A 17,926-nucleotide genomic window follows, 5' to 3' on the forward strand; every position below is an offset into this window, starting at 1 on the left:
ATAGTTTAAAGAATCCTATATAGTTTGATTTTCATATTCTTTTGCCTATAAATTAAAATTTTTGTTTAACTTGAAAAAATATAGTATTTAAGAAACTCCTAATAATTTTTATATAAGTTGAGCATTTTGGCTACAGAATTCTTTCTCGGGAATAGCACTACAATCCATTTCTTTAAGAATAAAAAAAAGTGTTCAACTTAAGGATTAGTAATCTTTTATTATAAATTAAAATCACAGAAATATTAATTGTGCTAATAAGAGTATACATATATTAGTAGACTCAAACAAGATCAGTAAAGTATTCGTACAGAACACATTCCATAAAGTAGTGATGAGTTCATAATAAGAAAATTCTCCAAGGATAATAATAAAATATTTATTATAAATCTTTAATATTAGCTTAACAAATATCAAATTATATCAAAATCATGTTTAGTTTAATTAATATTTTAAAGTGTAAGCAAAAAGTTTTAATACTCAATTGTTAAGTATAAAATTCTTCAAGTTGATTATTAAACTTATTCCAAATGTTGGTATTAGAAAATGAGTTAACTTATTTTTTGGTATTAATAGGAAAAAAAGTTAACTTTATTACTTGATTGTATAAAATATATATTGTAGTATTAAAAACCTAACAATAGAAACATCTTGAATTTGAAAAGAAATTTGATACAAAAAGTAATCGTTTGAATTTACTTTTTTTATAACATCTATCTAGGAAATCAGTATATAAGTACAAGTTTATATAACAAGAAACTAAAAATTACTCAAAAAAATCAAATAACTTTAGAAATCTAGATAATTTAAAGACAACCATTTATAAAAGAGGATATTTTAATGTTTCAAAATTTTAGGAATCTAAGATAATTAATTACTAATAATTGTTACTCTAATGCTTCTTTAATAAGTCTCTTTTTCTCTGGAGTCAAACTTTTTGGAAATATTATATCAAATTCAAGAATTAGATCTCCTTTCTGTCCAGGTTGGTTCTTAATTGGCATGCCTTCATTAGGTACTATTTTTCTTGTCTTAGGATTAACAATTTCTTGTATTGGTATTTGTAAATTTCTATTATCAAGTGTAATTACTGGACAAGTAAAGCCTGTTAAGGCACGGACAAGAGGTACTGGAACTTTCATAATTAAGTGACAATCATCCCTAGCAAAACGTGGATGAGATTTAGTCTGTATTATAAGCACTAAATCACCCGGAGTTGTTCCTGGAGCTTCTTGATCACCCTCTCCAGAATATGTCAACTTTGTGCCATCCTTCCAACCAGGTTTAATATCTACATCTACTATATTTTCTTCATTCCTAACTTTATTTCCAACAAATCTTTTTCTAGTTACCTTTATCTTCTTTCTTTTCCCTGCATATAGTTCTTCGAGTGTAACCATTAGAGGTACTTCATGAGATTTTGGAGCTTGCCTAGAGTTTCCTTTTGGACCATGACCTCCAGTATTTATGTGTACTTGCCTAAATACACCTCCTGGTCCACTGAAGAAAAATGAACCACTATCATCATCTCCAAATGTACCAGCACGATCCGATGCAAAGAATCTTGCAAATATTTCATTCGGATCTATGAAAATACCACTACCCATTCCAGCTCCTCCAGCACCGTTACCTCCAATTCCAGCTTGTAGACCTTCGGAACCATATTGATCATATATACTTCGTTTCTCTTTATCACTAAGTACCTCATAAGCCTCACCTAATTCCTTAAACATTTCTTCTGCCTTCTTTTTAGCTTCAGGACTAGAATTTGTTTGCTTATCTGGATGATACTTCACAGCCAACTTCCTATAAGCTCGTTTAATGTCCTGATCTGTTGCATCTTTTGATATTCCCAATGTTTTGTAATAATCCTAAAGGCATCAAATGTAAATTTTAGTTCTAAACAATATAATATCCATATTTGGGAAATATAAAACAAAAATAGGTTATATTCCAAAATATAAACATGGAAAATATAATGAACTTCAAATTGACTTACCTTACCCATTGTACTTAAATTTAATAAGTAATATCTTTAATTCCTTATTTTATATTATATTTGTAAACTTTATCTAAAATACTAATATCTCATAGCCAATATAACATTTAAACCGCCCAAACTCGATACCTCCAATCGGTATACATCAAAAAATATTCATTTTGGCGGTAAAATGTTTATTTAAGAAGAGGCAGTAGTAGACCTAGTAGACTCATGTTTATTTTAAATATGTATTAGATCATTATTTATATTTGTCCCTGTATGTAATATCTTATTATTTATTTATTATACTCTGAAAATTCATAAGTCTTGTAATATATGATCTGAATTTTCATCTGATTTATAGTAGATAATAAGCTACTATTTTTCAATATTATCATTGTAATATTACCTAATATTAAATAGGTTTTATATAAAAATTTCTCTAAAACTGTGGATGTCAATGGAAATATTAAAGTTCTATATTAAACATATATAAATTTAATTTTTATATCTCATATCTTTACTTATTATATCTAATATGGAGTTAAAAAATACCACTCACTATTGTTAAATACTATATACTTTAAAAATACTGAAGTATCTTAATATAAAATAGATAAGGTTTTGTGTTGGGTACTGAAACAGAAAATTACAAATAGAGAAAGGGGTATGTGTTATATTTTTAATATATAATTAATATATTTAGTACTTTTTGTTATTTAATTAGAATTTAGTAACTTTGGTAGTAGTAAAGTTCATATAACTTAATTGTTGTAATTGTTAAATAGATATAAATAATTATCAACAGTTTATATTTATAGTAAATTATTAATAATATTATAATTTACAAACATTTAAATGTTATATTTTATCATTTCACTTTATAAAATATTTCTAAATATAAGTATATAATTACTATTCATATTTGCTTTAATATATATAAATATCTTAATATATAGCACTAATCTTATGTATAAATTAGATGAAGAAACTTACTCATTAATATTAGTAAGAGAATTTCTAATAAGAAATAAAAGAAGAAGATTGTTTAATTTCTATATAAGTTTATACCACCATTTAGTCATTTTATCTAGAACTTGTGAAGAACTTTCTAATGTTTGGGATATCTTGTAAAGTCTATTATTGCTACCTTGTAGTTGTTCACGTTGTGTATTAAGATTCATTAAAACTTGTTGACCATATCTATCTGTTTCTTCTAGCAAACGTCTACTCTGTAATAAATATTCCTCGACTAATTTTGAATCTTTATTTTGAATATTTGAGTGTAAAGGTATAACTTTATTATTACTTTGTCTCCTAGTATTGTAGTGAGTCTTTATAGATAAATTCTTGTCTGTAATTAATTCACTTTTAGTATTAGGTATAATATTCAACATGTCTAAATCTCCCAATTGTAAACTTTCTATCTGTTCTTGTAATATATTAAATCTTTGCCTGTACTTTGTTAACTTCATCTGATTTTCACTTCGTTTATCTGATGTCATTAAATCAATTTCTACCTCAATTATTGAATATAAAGCCTTAATTGAAGATATTAATGCCTGAAATGTTGGTTTCTTATTGTTAATTTCATCTATACTTTTATTTTCTAGAGATTTTAATTCATTTTCAGAATCATCTAGATATGATTCTAGTTCTTCACAGTAACCTACAAAAAGTACCTCTAGATTCATAAATAATAATTCATAGAAATAAAATAAATAGTCTGAATATTTTATAAATATAAAAAACATAATAGTGAGGTCACTATTACTAAACATTAAGACTTCTGTCTACCGCTATGAATTAACTAATAGTATTTTACAATTGAGTAGTCTTACCTATTCTATTACATAAAGTATAAATACTATTTCTGAATAATTAAGTATTTGAAAATTAATGATGCATAGATTTGATACAATTTACAAATGTCTATTAAATAATGAGATGGAAAAATTAGCTTGGTATTTAAAAAAATTAAAAAATGATGAAAATAGGGTTGAAGAATATTGTAAACTTTTAGATGATCTGTCGTCCATTGATATAGATTATTTGATGAATATATATGAAATATCTAAGACTAATATGTCAGAAAAATATCACCTTATTCCTCCAAAAAGGATTGTATGGGAAGAATGTAATACTATAGAACAAGCAAAGAAATGTATAGAAATTACAAAAGAGAGCATAAAAGATGAGAGATGTTTAATAACAGATATTAGAACAATCCCAAAAGGTATTTATGATTATATTTACCAAGAAGGTATTGACTTAATTAAAAGTGGTAAAGTTGGGATTGTAATAATGTCGGGAGGTGATGGGACAAGACTTGGATGGAATGGACCAAAAGGAACATATCCTATTGGTATTGTTAGTAAGAAAAGCTTATTTCAGATAATGTGTGAACGAATTATATGTTTAACAAGGATTTGCAAAGCTGATGAGAATAAAATTCCATTATACATTATGACATCTTCTTCAAATTACTCTGCAATAAGTGAATTTTTTAAATTAAACAAAAATTTTGGGTTAAAAGAAGAAAATATCATTTTATTTAAGCAATTTATGTTACCATGTATTGATATAAAGTCAAAGAGTTTAATGCTCTCTAATATTTCAACTATAAATAAATCTCCTAATGGGAATGGAGGAATTTTTGCTAGTATGAAGGAACAAGGTATTATTAAAGATATGAAAAGAAGAGGTATTGAATATATCTTTATTTCAACTGTTGATAATCCTCTATGTAAAATTGCTGATCCATTATTTATAGGATATTCTCACACTTTTAATTTAGATATTGCAACTAAGACTGTAGCTCGTCTTGATCCTTTAGAAAAAGTTGGATGTTTAGCTCAAAAGATAAATAAAAATGTTATGAATACATCATCAGAAGATTGTAAATTATTAATGCCATGTATTGTAGAATATACAGAAATGGGAGATGAAATAAATAACTCTATAAATGAGGATACTGGGGAAATGGTATTTAGTCATGGTAGTATAGCTATCCATAATATGAAATTAACCTTTGTAGAGGAAATGGGAGACAAAGAATTTGTTTATCATCAAGCTATTAAAAAAATTCCATTTTATGATTTGGATACTAACAAGATTATACAACCTAAGGATGTGAATGGAGTTAAATTAGAACTTTTTATTTTTGATTGTTTTAAATTTGCAAATAAAGTTTATGGATTGGAAGTATTAAGATCTGATGAATTTGCACCTATTAAGAGTTCTACTGGACAAGATACACCTACTAATTGTCAAAAGATTATGTCTGAATTATATAGAGACTTTTTATTAAGGGTTAATTCAGTTATTTGTAATAGTGTGAAATATGTTGAAATATCACCATTAGTTTCATATTCTGGTGAAGGTCTTGAACATTTGAAAATGCAGATTTTTGATCAAGAGTATGTTGAAATTTCTGAATAATTTCGAATATATTTGGATATATGACTAGATTATAATGTATTGTAAATATAGACAAGATTTTCTAGTGTAGATATTTGTGGTTTTTTCTTTCTTTATATTATGTTTGATATATTATACTGGAGTATTTTTTTTTGTAGACTTTTTACTCCATTTCTTGAAACTTCATTTACAATTAGTATAATTTTTTGGTTACTTAGAATTTTAGTACTATTAACAATCTTTTTAAGGTAGAGAATCTCTCATTAAGGATCTATTTATGGATCTAAAATCACTAGAAGTTAATTTAAATATGTCTGAGACAAAGTAATTATCTTTTTTTTTTTAAGTATTGAAAGTGTTAAAGTATAATACTAATAATCACAATCTAAAAATAACTAATACACGCGCTATATTTTTAGCGCTAAATATATTTTTCATATACTTTAGGGTTACTGTATGTTTAAGGGACAAGCAATACTGAAAATGGCTGAAATAAATTCACTGCAATTTTATACAGCAAATAAGATGAAGACGGAGGAAGAGGAGTTAAATAGGGGTTATAATGTGAATATTAATAGGCTTGGTAATATGCCTATATCTCAAACACATGAATCTTATCAATATCCAAATCAGCCTAACTACTATAATCAAAATCAATACAATCAACAATACAGACATTTGAGTCATGGTACTTACTTCTCAAATCAACCTCTTGCACAAGGTGAAGGTATTAGGGATATTTCAAATACAATATCTCAACAAGCTACTCATAGTAATTATCCAATAACTAGTCCATTTAATATCTCTAAAATAGTAAACAATCCTGGGAATACACCATCGTCTAATTTGCAAACTCCAACTACAATTACTATGGATTCTACAGTACCTACAATACCTTCAGGTCAAATGTCGTCCTTTAATTCATATACAAAGCAAACAACATCTTATAATATTTCGTCAGGAGGTAATTCATCCATAATCTCGACACTCTCCTCCTTTATGAAGCCTTCATTTTGGTCCTCTAATGGAATAAATTCTGGTGAACAGAATAATTCCGGTTTTGAAAATGATGATTTATATATAGATGATGAGCCCCCATTGTTGGAAGAGCTAGGAATTAATCCTACAAATATTTGGAACTATATAAAGTGCGTGATATTGTTTCAGAATAATATGAATGGAATGGAGTGGGATATGGCAGGTCCTATTTTACTAATTGGATGCTTAGGATTTTGTTTATTATTGGCAGGAAAGATACATTTCGGATATATCTATGGGATTGGAATATTAAGCTGTTTAGGGACATATATTCTATTAAATATAATGAGCAATAAACAAAGTATTGATTTATATACTACAATGTCTATACTTGGATATTCACTTTTACCTATTGTATTATTAGCTGGTATTTCTGTAATATATTCATTACGCAGTAAAATTGGGATTTCAATAGCTATATTTTTTAATATGTGGAGTACAATTACAGCTTCCAGATTTTTCGAATTGACCGTGTCATTGAAACACCAAAGGTTTCTTATAGCTTATCCAATTGCCTTATTATATGCATGTTTCACAATTGTAACTATCTTTTAAATTAAAAGTTATAGATTTAGAGGGTCAAAGTAGCAGATAACTTACTATTGAATTTGTCTTGATTTCCTATTAAGAATATATTGGATGTCCTTTCAAAAAATTACACATTTGGAAAACACTGTGAAAAGATCAATTTAGGATGTTTCGAATCTACATGTAACTCCAAGGTTGATCTATTTGCTGTACACATAAAGGACTGTTTGCATACATTACAAACAATACTTAAAAGCTTATCTTTCACTTCAATAATTGACTTCGCACTCTTGGGAGCACATTTATCCTGCCGTCTTTGAGCACGTTGACGATCAATTTCTCTCTGATTCCCACGAGACATAAGTAATAAAAAAAGTGAAATATAAACAAATAATTAGAAAAGGAAATGAATTAAATATATGTTTTCATACTAGTGAACAATTAGAAAATTTAGATTTATACCGCCAGATTGAAGCCTATTTGCCATTTTCTAAAATGTCATTCTTATTAGTCAGAGAAGTCACTTATATCATCTTCTTCTTCAAATAATTCACTTTCTGAATCATCTTCATCTATCTGAATGACTTCATCATCTTCTTCCTCATTCTCATCCTCATCTTCATTCTTATCCTCATTGATGATCTTAATATTTTCTTTAGCTGCTGTCTTCCTTGTTACGGCTAGTCTACTGGAACTTCTTAAGGATTTCTTTTTTTCTGTCTCTTTGTTATTATCTAATATATCTATGCTAGGTTTAAGCTCATTTGGCTTGTTTGTAGAGTAAATTGTCATCTTTTTCTGTTTATTTTGATGGAATATATCATTCAGGGTAGTTGCTGTGTTAGGTCCTTGAGTGTTGGAAGAGCCATATTTCCGTTGTAATCTTTGTAATAAAGAGAGACTTTCCAGTGAATTTGAAGAGTTCCCATCTTGTTTTGAATCAATCCCCTCAGTTGCCGATGATAGGATTACTTCATTTTTAGGTGTATTCCCTAATTTAGGCCTACTATCCATAGAAACTGATTTATTCACCACATTCTTCTTTAAACCACCAATTAGCGAGATACTGTTATTATTAGACTTTGTCTTAGATTTGGTCTTTTTAATTGAAATAAAATCTTCGTCTGTTTCCTCATTTAAACAATATTCTATATTATCTTCACAGTAGCCATCGCTATTATCGTAAAATATATTTGATTTCTTAGATGTAGATTTTGATAGTTTAGTAGAATTGCTCTTTTTTCTTTTTTTTTCTTTACCTTTACTCTTCTTGTCATTCCAATCAACAGAAAGTCTTCTTTTTTGGATTAACTTCTTATGTTCCATTTCAATAACTTCTCTTTTTGTTTCCTCACATTCAATTACGCTCAATAATTCATCTAATTCTTTATTCCACAAATCTTCAATAGATGTTTTTTTAAGGTTATTATATTCTGTAATTTTTTTATTGAGTTCATCCTTTAATAAGTCCATTCTTTCCATTGTAAGACTCCATAGAGGTAGTGACAATAAGTAGTCAAATTCTTTTATTTCATCATCTACACAAGGTATTTGTTCATTATTATAATCAACATCTAAATTATTACTTTCCAATTGATCTACAGTTACCACATTTTTAAAATTATTCCATTCTGTCAACAGCTGTATATCCTTTAAAGACTTTAAATCATTTTTTTTTAATTCTTGAACTAGGATAGATCTTGACTTGTTACTAATTTTCATCCTATCTTCTATAACCAAGTTTAAAAATAAGATTTTTTGTTCCAAAATCACTCTCTCATAATTTAGCTTAGATAATAAATATCGTTTCCGTTTCTCATACATTTGTAATCTTGTCGGGATAAACTCCTTCAAAATATCTAATTCAGTTTCATATCGAACTATATGGGAGTTATTATCAAATAATGTCATGTTACTTGTAGATAAAGTAGATTTAAGCTTAAATACCTTCTCGATACCCTCATTTTCAGCCTGTGTGAATTTGTCAGGTTTTATTCGAATTGTAATATGTACACTATCATGTGATGAGTTATCACGATAATCCATTATCCATGAATGATCTATATCATCATTTTCTGGAGTATTTAGAGGTGGTAATAATGTAGATTCTAACCACTCCTTATAATCTTGAGTCCATCTTCTTACTGGTAATTCTGTAATTATTAATGTTTCATCATCTTTCCTATACCAATTCCCAAATGTTTCATAGTTTGCACCTAATTCTAAATTATCATCAGGATCTATAGTCAAAATTACATGATCCTCATCTAATTCTGACTGTGAACAACCAGTAATTGTATGATTTACTGTATCATTATTATGGGAAATATCAATATTATTATCTTGTAATTTAACAGTTAAATTTTTTCTTTTACTAAGATTTCTCCTATTCTTTTGTTTAATTGGTGTAATTTTCCCTTTAAATGATCTATACCAAGGTGTCATCGGCAGCATCATATCACCCATTAAGGCTCTTTTCAGATTATTAATGATATCTTTAGGGTTATAGTTTGGAACAGAACAACTCCATCCAGTACCAATACCATCAGCACCGTTAACTAAGACCATTGGAATGATTGGTACATAGAATAAAGGTTCAATTTGTTGACCATCATCTTGCAGATATATTAACAATGGATCATCAGCTTCTGGGAAAATATAACGAGTCCAAGTAGATAATTTTGTAAATATGTAACGGGCAGCACTTGCATCCTTGCCACCTTCTTTCCTGCTACCAAATTGACCACATGGCTGAAGTAAGTTCAAATTGTTACTTCCAACAAAATCTTGCGCCATATTTACAATCGTACTCTGTAAAGAAGCTTCACCATGATGGTATGCACTATGTTCAGCAACATAACCAGCTAATTGTGCTACTTTCATTTCATTATTCAGCTTCTTTTTAAACACAGAATATAAAACTTTCCTTTGTCCAGGCTTTAATCCATCTATAACATTTGGAATAGACCTTGCTGTGTCATATCTACTAAATAATACTAACTCCTTATCTATAAAATCTCTGTATCGTAATGACCTACAAATATTATCCATTGAGTAGTCAATATATGTGCCTTCTTGGTAAGATTCAATCCACTTTTTTCTATCTTCTGTTCTTTTCTTACTAAATGCCATATCAATAGCTTCATCATCTTCATCATTATACCAGTCAAATTCTATACTGTGATTCTCAATATTAGTAAAATACTCTTTAAATTCAAGATCTGTCGAAGTACCTAAACCTTTATAGTATTTAATCTTCCATCCATGAGGATTACTTTCTTTTCTCCACTTATCATATTCAACTAATGTAAAAAAAGACAATTCTTGATTTCCTTTTTTTGCTTTTACAATTGGAGTTACAAATTGTTTAAGAAATCCATTAAAATGAACTAAACTAGGCCAATAGTAATGTATTAAATTGATAATTAAACCTTTAATATGGCTACCATCATGATCTTGATCTGTCATTAACATTAGTGATCCATATCTCAAATTAATTGGGCCATTTTCATATTTAATACCAATACTAATACCTAAAATCTTTAAAATATTCTGTATTTCTATATTTCCTATCTGTTGTTTAAAAGAGGCTTCTCTAACATTTAGAAGTTTTCCTTTCAATGGGAATACTCCATAATAGTCACGTCCAACAATAGATAAGCCAGCCAAGCAAGATGTCTTAGCCGAATCTCCTTCTGTCAGTATTAGTGTACATTTTCTTGAATTTGGACCCCCAGCTTCATTTGCGTCTTCTAATTTAGGTATACCTAGTAGACGACTTGATATTGAATTTTTTTGGTTTGTCTTCATTTTCTTTTTTAATTCCATACTTTGTCTCATTTGAGCCCATATTAAGACATTTTCAACTATTGGACTCTTAACAACACTATTAATTGTCTTTTCGGATAATTGGCACGTTGAACCAAATTTCGCTACTTTTGTAGTAAGAGTTTCTTTTGTTTGCGAATCAAACGATGGATTAACTATTAAACAACGTATAAATATCCAGATATGACTTTTCACATGATGGTTTTTAATATCAATACCACCCTTATTTTTTGTTTGGACCCTTTTTAGTATTGCTGCAATTAGAGGATCTAATATATATGATATATGGGTACCACCTCTAATTGTGCATATTGAATTTACAAATGAAACATGTTGAAATTGCCCATCAGATTCACTAATAACAATTTCCCACTTTGGATGATCTTCATAAATAATTAAAGGTCCGGCTCCATTATTTCCTAATTCATTAATACTATTTAGAGATAAAGAAAAACTATGCTTAGTTGCATTATCAGTTCTAGCCTTAGTTGTCTTCATTTTTCCTGTTAGTTTATTTGTTGTGTTCTTCTTCTTTCCTTGCTTTCCTCTATTATTACCTTCCCATTCATCATCATCATCAAAAATATCATCAATATCTTCATCATACAAAGTTTTATCATCATACTTTTTATTTAAGATATTCCTACCTGCGCGTGTTGTCCTAGCAGCTACTTTTATTGCTTGTTCACTATTTTCATCAATAATTCCCTCATTATCTTCTTTATCAGGAGAGTTACTATTTATTTTCTCTTCACTTAAATTGTTATTCTGAGTATTAAAATATTTTGATTTTAAATATAATAATGTATAAGATTTAAAATCCTTTATAGGTAACAAACTACCATTTAAGTATACCTTAACACCAGAAGTTCCTGCTATATCATACACACGCTTATATAATAGCGAAAGAATATCATCATCGAATTCTCTCATATTTGCAAATCTATCAAGATCTGGTTTAAAACTTATCTTAACATAAGATTTCCCATTATAATTAGTTACGATTGCATCAGTTTTCTTTGACATATTATCAAACCAGGTTATCTTGAATAGCCTACAGCTATTTGAATCAGCACACTCAACACAAAATTCAGTTGAAAATATATTTGTTAACTTAGCACCAAATCCATTTCTACCTCCTGTGACTCTATCTTCATTATCATCATAATTATCTGATGTTAGTAAGTGGCCAAATATTAATTCTGGTACATATACATCATATTCTTTATGTATTTCAACAGGAATCCCATCTCCATCATTAAAAATACTAATTCTCTTATTATTCTTATTAATATCAACTTTTATACAGGTACATCTTTCATTATTCATCATTGAGATCTCTCTAGCCTTAACATCTGCGGCATTTACCAAAATTTCATCAAATATCTTGTATAATCCTGGAACATAATTTATTAATTTATATACCATCTTATTATTTATTTCATCCCAAACCCACAAACTTTGCTCATGATATTCTATACTACCTATATATGTATCAGGACGCAATAAAATATGTTCAATTTGAGTTTTTTTTTGATAACGTTCTTCAACCGTCTTAGCCCTTTTTTTCATAACTTTACCATTACTAATTATTACATTATTTTCATCAGTAAATAGTGACATATCAAGTCCCAAAATTCTACTTTAGAAAAAAAAGAAAATATAATATGGTTATGTGGGTATTTTCATCCAATTTTATAATTCCCGGTAATATCAGAGAATATTCGGTAATTTTTTTACGAAATTTAATGTATAATTACGAAATATCCTTTTAGTTATATTACAATTATTGGATTATAATTATAATATATTAAGTAAAAAAAGATAATATATATCTAATTCCAACAAATATAATACAGGTAATATTGGAATTCGTAATATTAATGATCTCACCAAGAAAATTACAGTTTAAACTAATGAAACAATATATACCAAATATAGCTTAACAGTATTCAAAAATAAAAAAAAATTATATAAGAATATGAATGATCACTAATCTAAAAGTCTTAGATTTCCCCTAATTTGTGTACTTCTACAAAAATATGCATGCATGCAAATAATTATATATTAAATATCAAAGTCCCCCCATACCGCTTGTTCTTGAGTAACATCAGACTTAATACATTGGTCCCGAGAGTATATATGTCCTTTATCTTTATTTTTAAAATCATTACAAATTCCTGGACTCTCTAAATTAATATTTACTTTTGAATTGCTTGTATTCACATTAGTTCTCAATATTTCCTGATATTCTATATTATCCTTCATGCAATCACTATCCAATGAAGATTCATCAATCCAACAGTCATCCCAAGATATCTCCTTTACTTCTTTACTTGAATAGGTTAAATTTCTATCTTTAGTTTCATTCTCAGCACTTTTTCCACTTGAACTATTATTATCACTCCACTTATCTAAATCCCAATCTGAAATTTCTTGATTCTCATCTTGTTTATTATGTATATTATGATTATTTAATCTTTCACATTCGATGTAACTAGTTTGATTAATTGATGATATAAGTGAGGATGGGAATATTTTAAAATCATTTTGTTGATTATATCCTAAACTATTGACATTTATATCACTTTGCTTTTCAAAAGATCTAGTATTAGCCAAACATTCACTATTACTTTGATTATCATCTTCATTAATATCACTACTCCAATCATCCCATGAAATTTGATTTGTTATAAGCTGTTGATTATATAAAGTAATAGTGTCTTGGTCTTGGATCCCTATTTTACTAGCACATAAGTCTCCTTTAAAATGATAATTTTTTAATTTTCCATTATCTTCAATATTATTTTGATACTCAGAGACACTTAGATCCACTTTTTCAGAATATTGAGATTCCTTGTCACTTTCTGAGTCAAAATTATTGTATCCCCATGCAGAATCTCCAAACTCTAACATATTATTAATTTCAGAATGAGCTTTATCTATTCGTTTAAAATCTTGAATATGAATAGGACTAAAGCCATCATCTTGATCAATAATATTGTTATATTCCTCTTTATTATGATTTAATAATTCATTAATATCATCCTCATGAATTAATTCATTCTGTTCTTCGGAAACTTCTTTATTAAATTTGAGTACATCTATTATATCTTCTCTACTATGTTCTTGTTTTCTTCCCTTTTCAATTTCAGATTCAAAAATATCACTATCCGAATGACTATGTAAATTATTAAGATTATCCTGAGAATTTCCAGAATTATTTAATGACAACAAATTTTTATTTTTACACTCATCTGTTAAAGAATTGAAATGAGTTCCATTATTTCCTAAAATATTATATTCTTTATTATACTTATTTTCAAAATCTTTGTTAGAATATTGGTCTGGTAATATGTTTAAGTCATTATTACTTAATTTATCCACCTCTATATAATTCTCTATATTTTCGTCAATTTGATGAATATATTTCGCTTCATAAGTTATATTTTCAAATTGGGCCTTTCTATCTAATTCATGTTCCTTTTGGTCTTGGTATTCACTCAATTTTATACTTTCACTATCCAAATTATTACTCCAATCATTTATTTTATAATTATCTATTTCATGAGTCTTGGAAATTTCAATATCTTGTTCTAATAGATCAATTCTATTTTCATCTAATATATTAAGTGGTTCTTTATCCCAATTACTATGTCCCCATGTATCTAAAATATTATCATCTTCGTCTTTCTTATCACTACAGTTTAAAATAGATTCTGAAAAATTTAGAGAGTTTGTTAGATTATTTTTAAAAACAGATACACTATTTTCAAAATCAATATGATCATTATTTGTAGTTATATTAAGATCTTTTTTATCATTATCCTTATTGTTAATATCTGTAGTTATAATATTAACATCCTTTTCTTCATTATCCTTATTACTAATATCCAAAGATCTAGTAAGTTCATATTGTAACTCAACTTTGTTATTATCTTCTTTTTGATTAAAAAGTAGAGGCTCTTTATTTTTAATTGCAATATCATTAATTACACTCTTAACGCTGCTATCAAGAACAGAATGAGATATTTCTATATCATTACAAACACCTGATTCAATTTCAGATAAATTTAAATTTTCTCTCGTTACATTTAATTCTTCATATTTCATCTCTTTTGATGTTAGAAAAGATGAGTCCTCTTTTTCTTTATTATTCAGATTATCCACATAATTTAAATTAATATCATAATTTTTCTGTTTAGAAGATGAAATATTATTGGAATACTGTGAATTATCCATTATTAATATTGGTTCAGCTATATCTATATATTCCATATTATTATATATATTTACTCTACTTTTATCATTAATATTATCTTCCAAATCTCCAACATTATTATTAATTACAAGCTTCTCTATATCTTCCTTTAAAGATAAATCATTATTTTCTGTATTCATACTTTCATTTTTATCTAAAAATAGTCTCAAACTGTCTATTGTAAAATTTTCATCTTTAGTCAATTCATTATTAGAATTTATTTTTGAAATATCCTGATTAATAGATACATTATGTCCCCTATCAAAATCAGATTTAGAATCCACACTCATTCCTTCATATTTATCAATATTAAAATTTTCTATCATTTTGGTTCCATTATAATCCGATAAGTCTACTTCTACTTTTGTTCCAAAAACCTCAGATATTGAACCTTTATCATTAGGTATATATTTAATATCCTCTAATTTATTTTCCCCCAAAATTTCACTTTGTTTATCTCTTTTAACTTCTAATTTCTCATATTTATCCATCTTCTCATTAATAATTATATTGTCCATATAAGAATCAGATATTTTTGATTTATGTACATCATTCAAATTAATATCCTTATTTAAATTTATTATTTGATTATCTTCTCTAATATTCCAATCATCAAATTCAATATCATCCCAACCATTATTATTTAATTCCTGATTCTCGATTATATCATTTTCAGATAAATTATTATCAGTTAAAACTTTATTATTAGTATCATTAATTCTAAATTGTTCACTAATTAATTGTAATTTTGATGAACTACATACTTCTATATTCTTTTCTTTATTATTGTCAGATTTATCCTTATCACTACTTGAAATACTCCAATTATCATCAAAATTCCATTCATTATTATTATCCTTTATTATTTCATCTTCTTCAGGACATTTTACTTTATTAGATTCCGAAATTACAGAATCTATATATAATTTATTGTTATGTTCCTCAGGGAATTCTATACTATCAATATCTTTAGAAAATCCATCATTGCTTGTTAATATATGTTCATTTTTATTATCAAATAAAAGGTTATTATTATCCCATTGATTACTTATTTGTGGAACTGCAGAAGATATAACTGATGATATTGCTGAAAGTGCAGATGATGCTTTAGATGTAATATCAGGAATCATTTTATTTGAGTATATATCATTATTTAGCTTATTATTATAAGATATTTCTTTTTCTATTGGATTATTTATATTCTCCTCTAAAGTATTAGATATATGACTCATAAAATCATCCAAAAAAGATGAAAATATTGATTGACTAGTATTATTATCTCTATTATACTTATCATTCTTATTTAATATCATTTCTGATTTATTATTATTATTAGCCCCATCTACTAAAATATCTAATGCATTATGAATCTCTTTCATATTATTCCTTATTTCTACATCATTACCAATTTTAATATTATCACCATATAATTTAAACTCTTCATTTTTATTTAGATCAATTTCATTATCCATCTTAACATTATTATCTAATTCTTCCTCTATAGATTCTACAAAATTAACCTTTTGAAATTCATCTAGAACTGAATCTTGTGATATTGAATATTGAATATCTAGTAAATTTGATAATCCAGATAAACAATCATCATCTTTATTATTTAAAAATAAACATTTTGATTTGTTTGTATTTAATTCATCTGACTTAAATGAAATCTCATTAATTCCTATTGATTCAAATTCTAAATCTCCAGATTTATCAAATACAGATAATTCATGTCTCTTTTCAATTAAATTAAATTTGTCTGAAAAATCTTTATATTCAGATTCCGACTCTTTATTATTGTATTCTAAATTTAAAACCATATCTTCTGTTTTAATATCTTTAAATCTATTATTTTCTGTTTCTTCTAAGATATTCAACTTCATATCTTCTGAAATATTACTTAATAAATAATTATTACAATCCAAATCTGTTTGTACTGAAACTTCATTATATACAATCCCAAAATTATCCAATTTTGTATTTATATTTATAGTAAAGTCTGGTATATGTGATTTTACAATATTTGATGCTTTTAATAATCCTATTTCTCTCTGTAATTGTATTATACTCTGATCTCTTAAATTTATTTTATGTTGTAGATCGTCAATTAATACTTCATTAGTATGATTTTTAAATTCAAATTCTTTTAATTTAGAATTTAAATTATTTTCTAAATCTGATATATTGTTATCTGTAGAATTATCAATCAAAACAGCATTGGCAAGTATATTTGCTATATCGAAAATGTTTTTTGTAATATTAACTTCTAAATCATAAGAATCATCTTTATATTCACTAGTATTCAAATTTATATCAGCTATATCATTACCACACTTTTTACACTTTATACCTTTTATCATCTTTACTTTATCTTGTTTCATACTTTGATTATCTTTTAATACTAATATTTCATTATTTAAATTTCTAAGTGAAGCTAAGCATGATTCATATTGTCCTTTCCAGTATGTACACATCTCGGTACTATTTCTTAATTCAGTTTCTAAATATTTATTATTACTAAGTATAATATGTAACTCTTCTTCAACATTATTTTTAAATGTTTCCATTTCCTTCAATATTTCTATAATGTTCTGAATAGACTCATTTATAGATTCACTTTTAACTTCAATATAATGTTCTATCATATTTTTTTAAATCAATTACTTTATAAATTATCGTTAGAAACAAAGAAAAAAAAAATTAACTATTAAATCTTCCAATATAAATTCAATAATATTTCATATATATAATTTCACTGTGATATTTTTCAAAATCCAATTTTATTTTACCATTTATTATCAATAATTGTATGTTAATATTTTATAATCTAGTTAAAGATGAAATTAGTAATAAATAATTAAATAAGAAATGTT

General features: G+C 26.6%; 7 protein-coding genes across 7 annotated transcripts; 2 read left to right on the forward strand and 5 right to left on the reverse strand.

Annotated features, from left to right (window-relative positions):
* Nucleotides 1–884: 884 nt before the first annotated feature.
* cand_010900 (heat shock protein) lies at nt 885–2,005 on the reverse strand (the record flags this gene model as incomplete). Its single annotated transcript, XM_067211329.1, has 2 exons — nt 885–1,868; nt 1,997–2,005. 2 exons carry the CDS (start codon nt 2,003–2,005, stop codon nt 885–887), a joined length of 993 nt encoding a protein of 330 aa, XP_067068178.1.
* A 1,028-nt stretch (nt 2,006–3,033) lies between these two features.
* On the reverse strand, nt 3,034–3,672 carry cand_010890 (uncharacterized protein; the record flags this gene model as incomplete). The annotated part of the gene is made up of 1 exon (XM_067211328.1): nt 3,034–3,672. The coding sequence occupies one exon, from the start codon at nt 3,670–3,672 to the stop codon at nt 3,034–3,036; it is 639 nt and encodes a 212-aa protein (XP_067068177.1).
* Nucleotides 3,673–3,877: 205 nt separating this feature from the next.
* cand_010880 (UDP-N-acetylglucosamine pyrophosphorylase) lies at nt 3,878–5,419 on the forward strand (the record flags this gene model as incomplete). Its single annotated transcript, XM_067211327.1, has 1 exon — nt 3,878–5,419. The coding sequence occupies one exon, from the start codon at nt 3,878–3,880 to the stop codon at nt 5,417–5,419; it is 1,542 nt and encodes a 513-aa protein (XP_067068176.1).
* Nucleotides 5,420–5,854: 435 nt separating this feature from the next.
* cand_010870 (YIP1 domain-containing protein) lies at nt 5,855–6,991 on the forward strand (the record flags this gene model as incomplete). Its single annotated transcript, XM_067211326.1, has 1 exon — nt 5,855–6,991. The coding sequence occupies one exon, from the start codon at nt 5,855–5,857 to the stop codon at nt 6,989–6,991; it is 1,137 nt and encodes a 378-aa protein (XP_067068175.1).
* A 100-nt stretch (nt 6,992–7,091) lies between these two features.
* On the reverse strand, nt 7,092–7,325 carry cand_010860 (uncharacterized protein; the record flags this gene model as incomplete). Its single annotated transcript, XM_067211325.1, has 1 exon — nt 7,092–7,325. One exon carries the CDS (start codon nt 7,323–7,325, stop codon nt 7,092–7,094), a length of 234 nt encoding a protein of 77 aa, XP_067068174.1.
* A 146-nt stretch (nt 7,326–7,471) lies between these two features.
* Nucleotides 7,472–12,415, reverse strand: cand_010850 (DNA gyrase topoisomerase A subunit family protein; the record flags this gene model as incomplete). Its single annotated transcript, XM_067211324.1, has 1 exon — nt 7,472–12,415. One exon carries the CDS (start codon nt 12,413–12,415, stop codon nt 7,472–7,474), a length of 4,944 nt encoding a protein of 1,647 aa, XP_067068173.1.
* Nucleotides 12,416–12,859: 444 nt separating this feature from the next.
* Nucleotides 12,860–17,698, reverse strand: cand_010840 (uncharacterized protein; the record flags this gene model as incomplete). The annotated part of the gene is made up of 1 exon (XM_067211323.1): nt 12,860–17,698. The coding sequence occupies one exon, from the start codon at nt 17,696–17,698 to the stop codon at nt 12,860–12,862; it is 4,839 nt and encodes a 1,612-aa protein (XP_067068172.1).
* Between the last annotated feature and the right edge of the window lie 228 nt (nt 17,699–17,926).

This window comes from Cryptosporidium andersoni (genome assembly GCF_001865355.1).
Source record: "Cryptosporidium andersoni isolate 30847 chromosome Unknown contig_28, whole genome shotgun sequence".
NCBI classification, from domain to species: Eukaryota; Apicomplexa; class Conoidasida; order Eucoccidiorida; family Cryptosporidiidae; genus Cryptosporidium; species Cryptosporidium andersoni.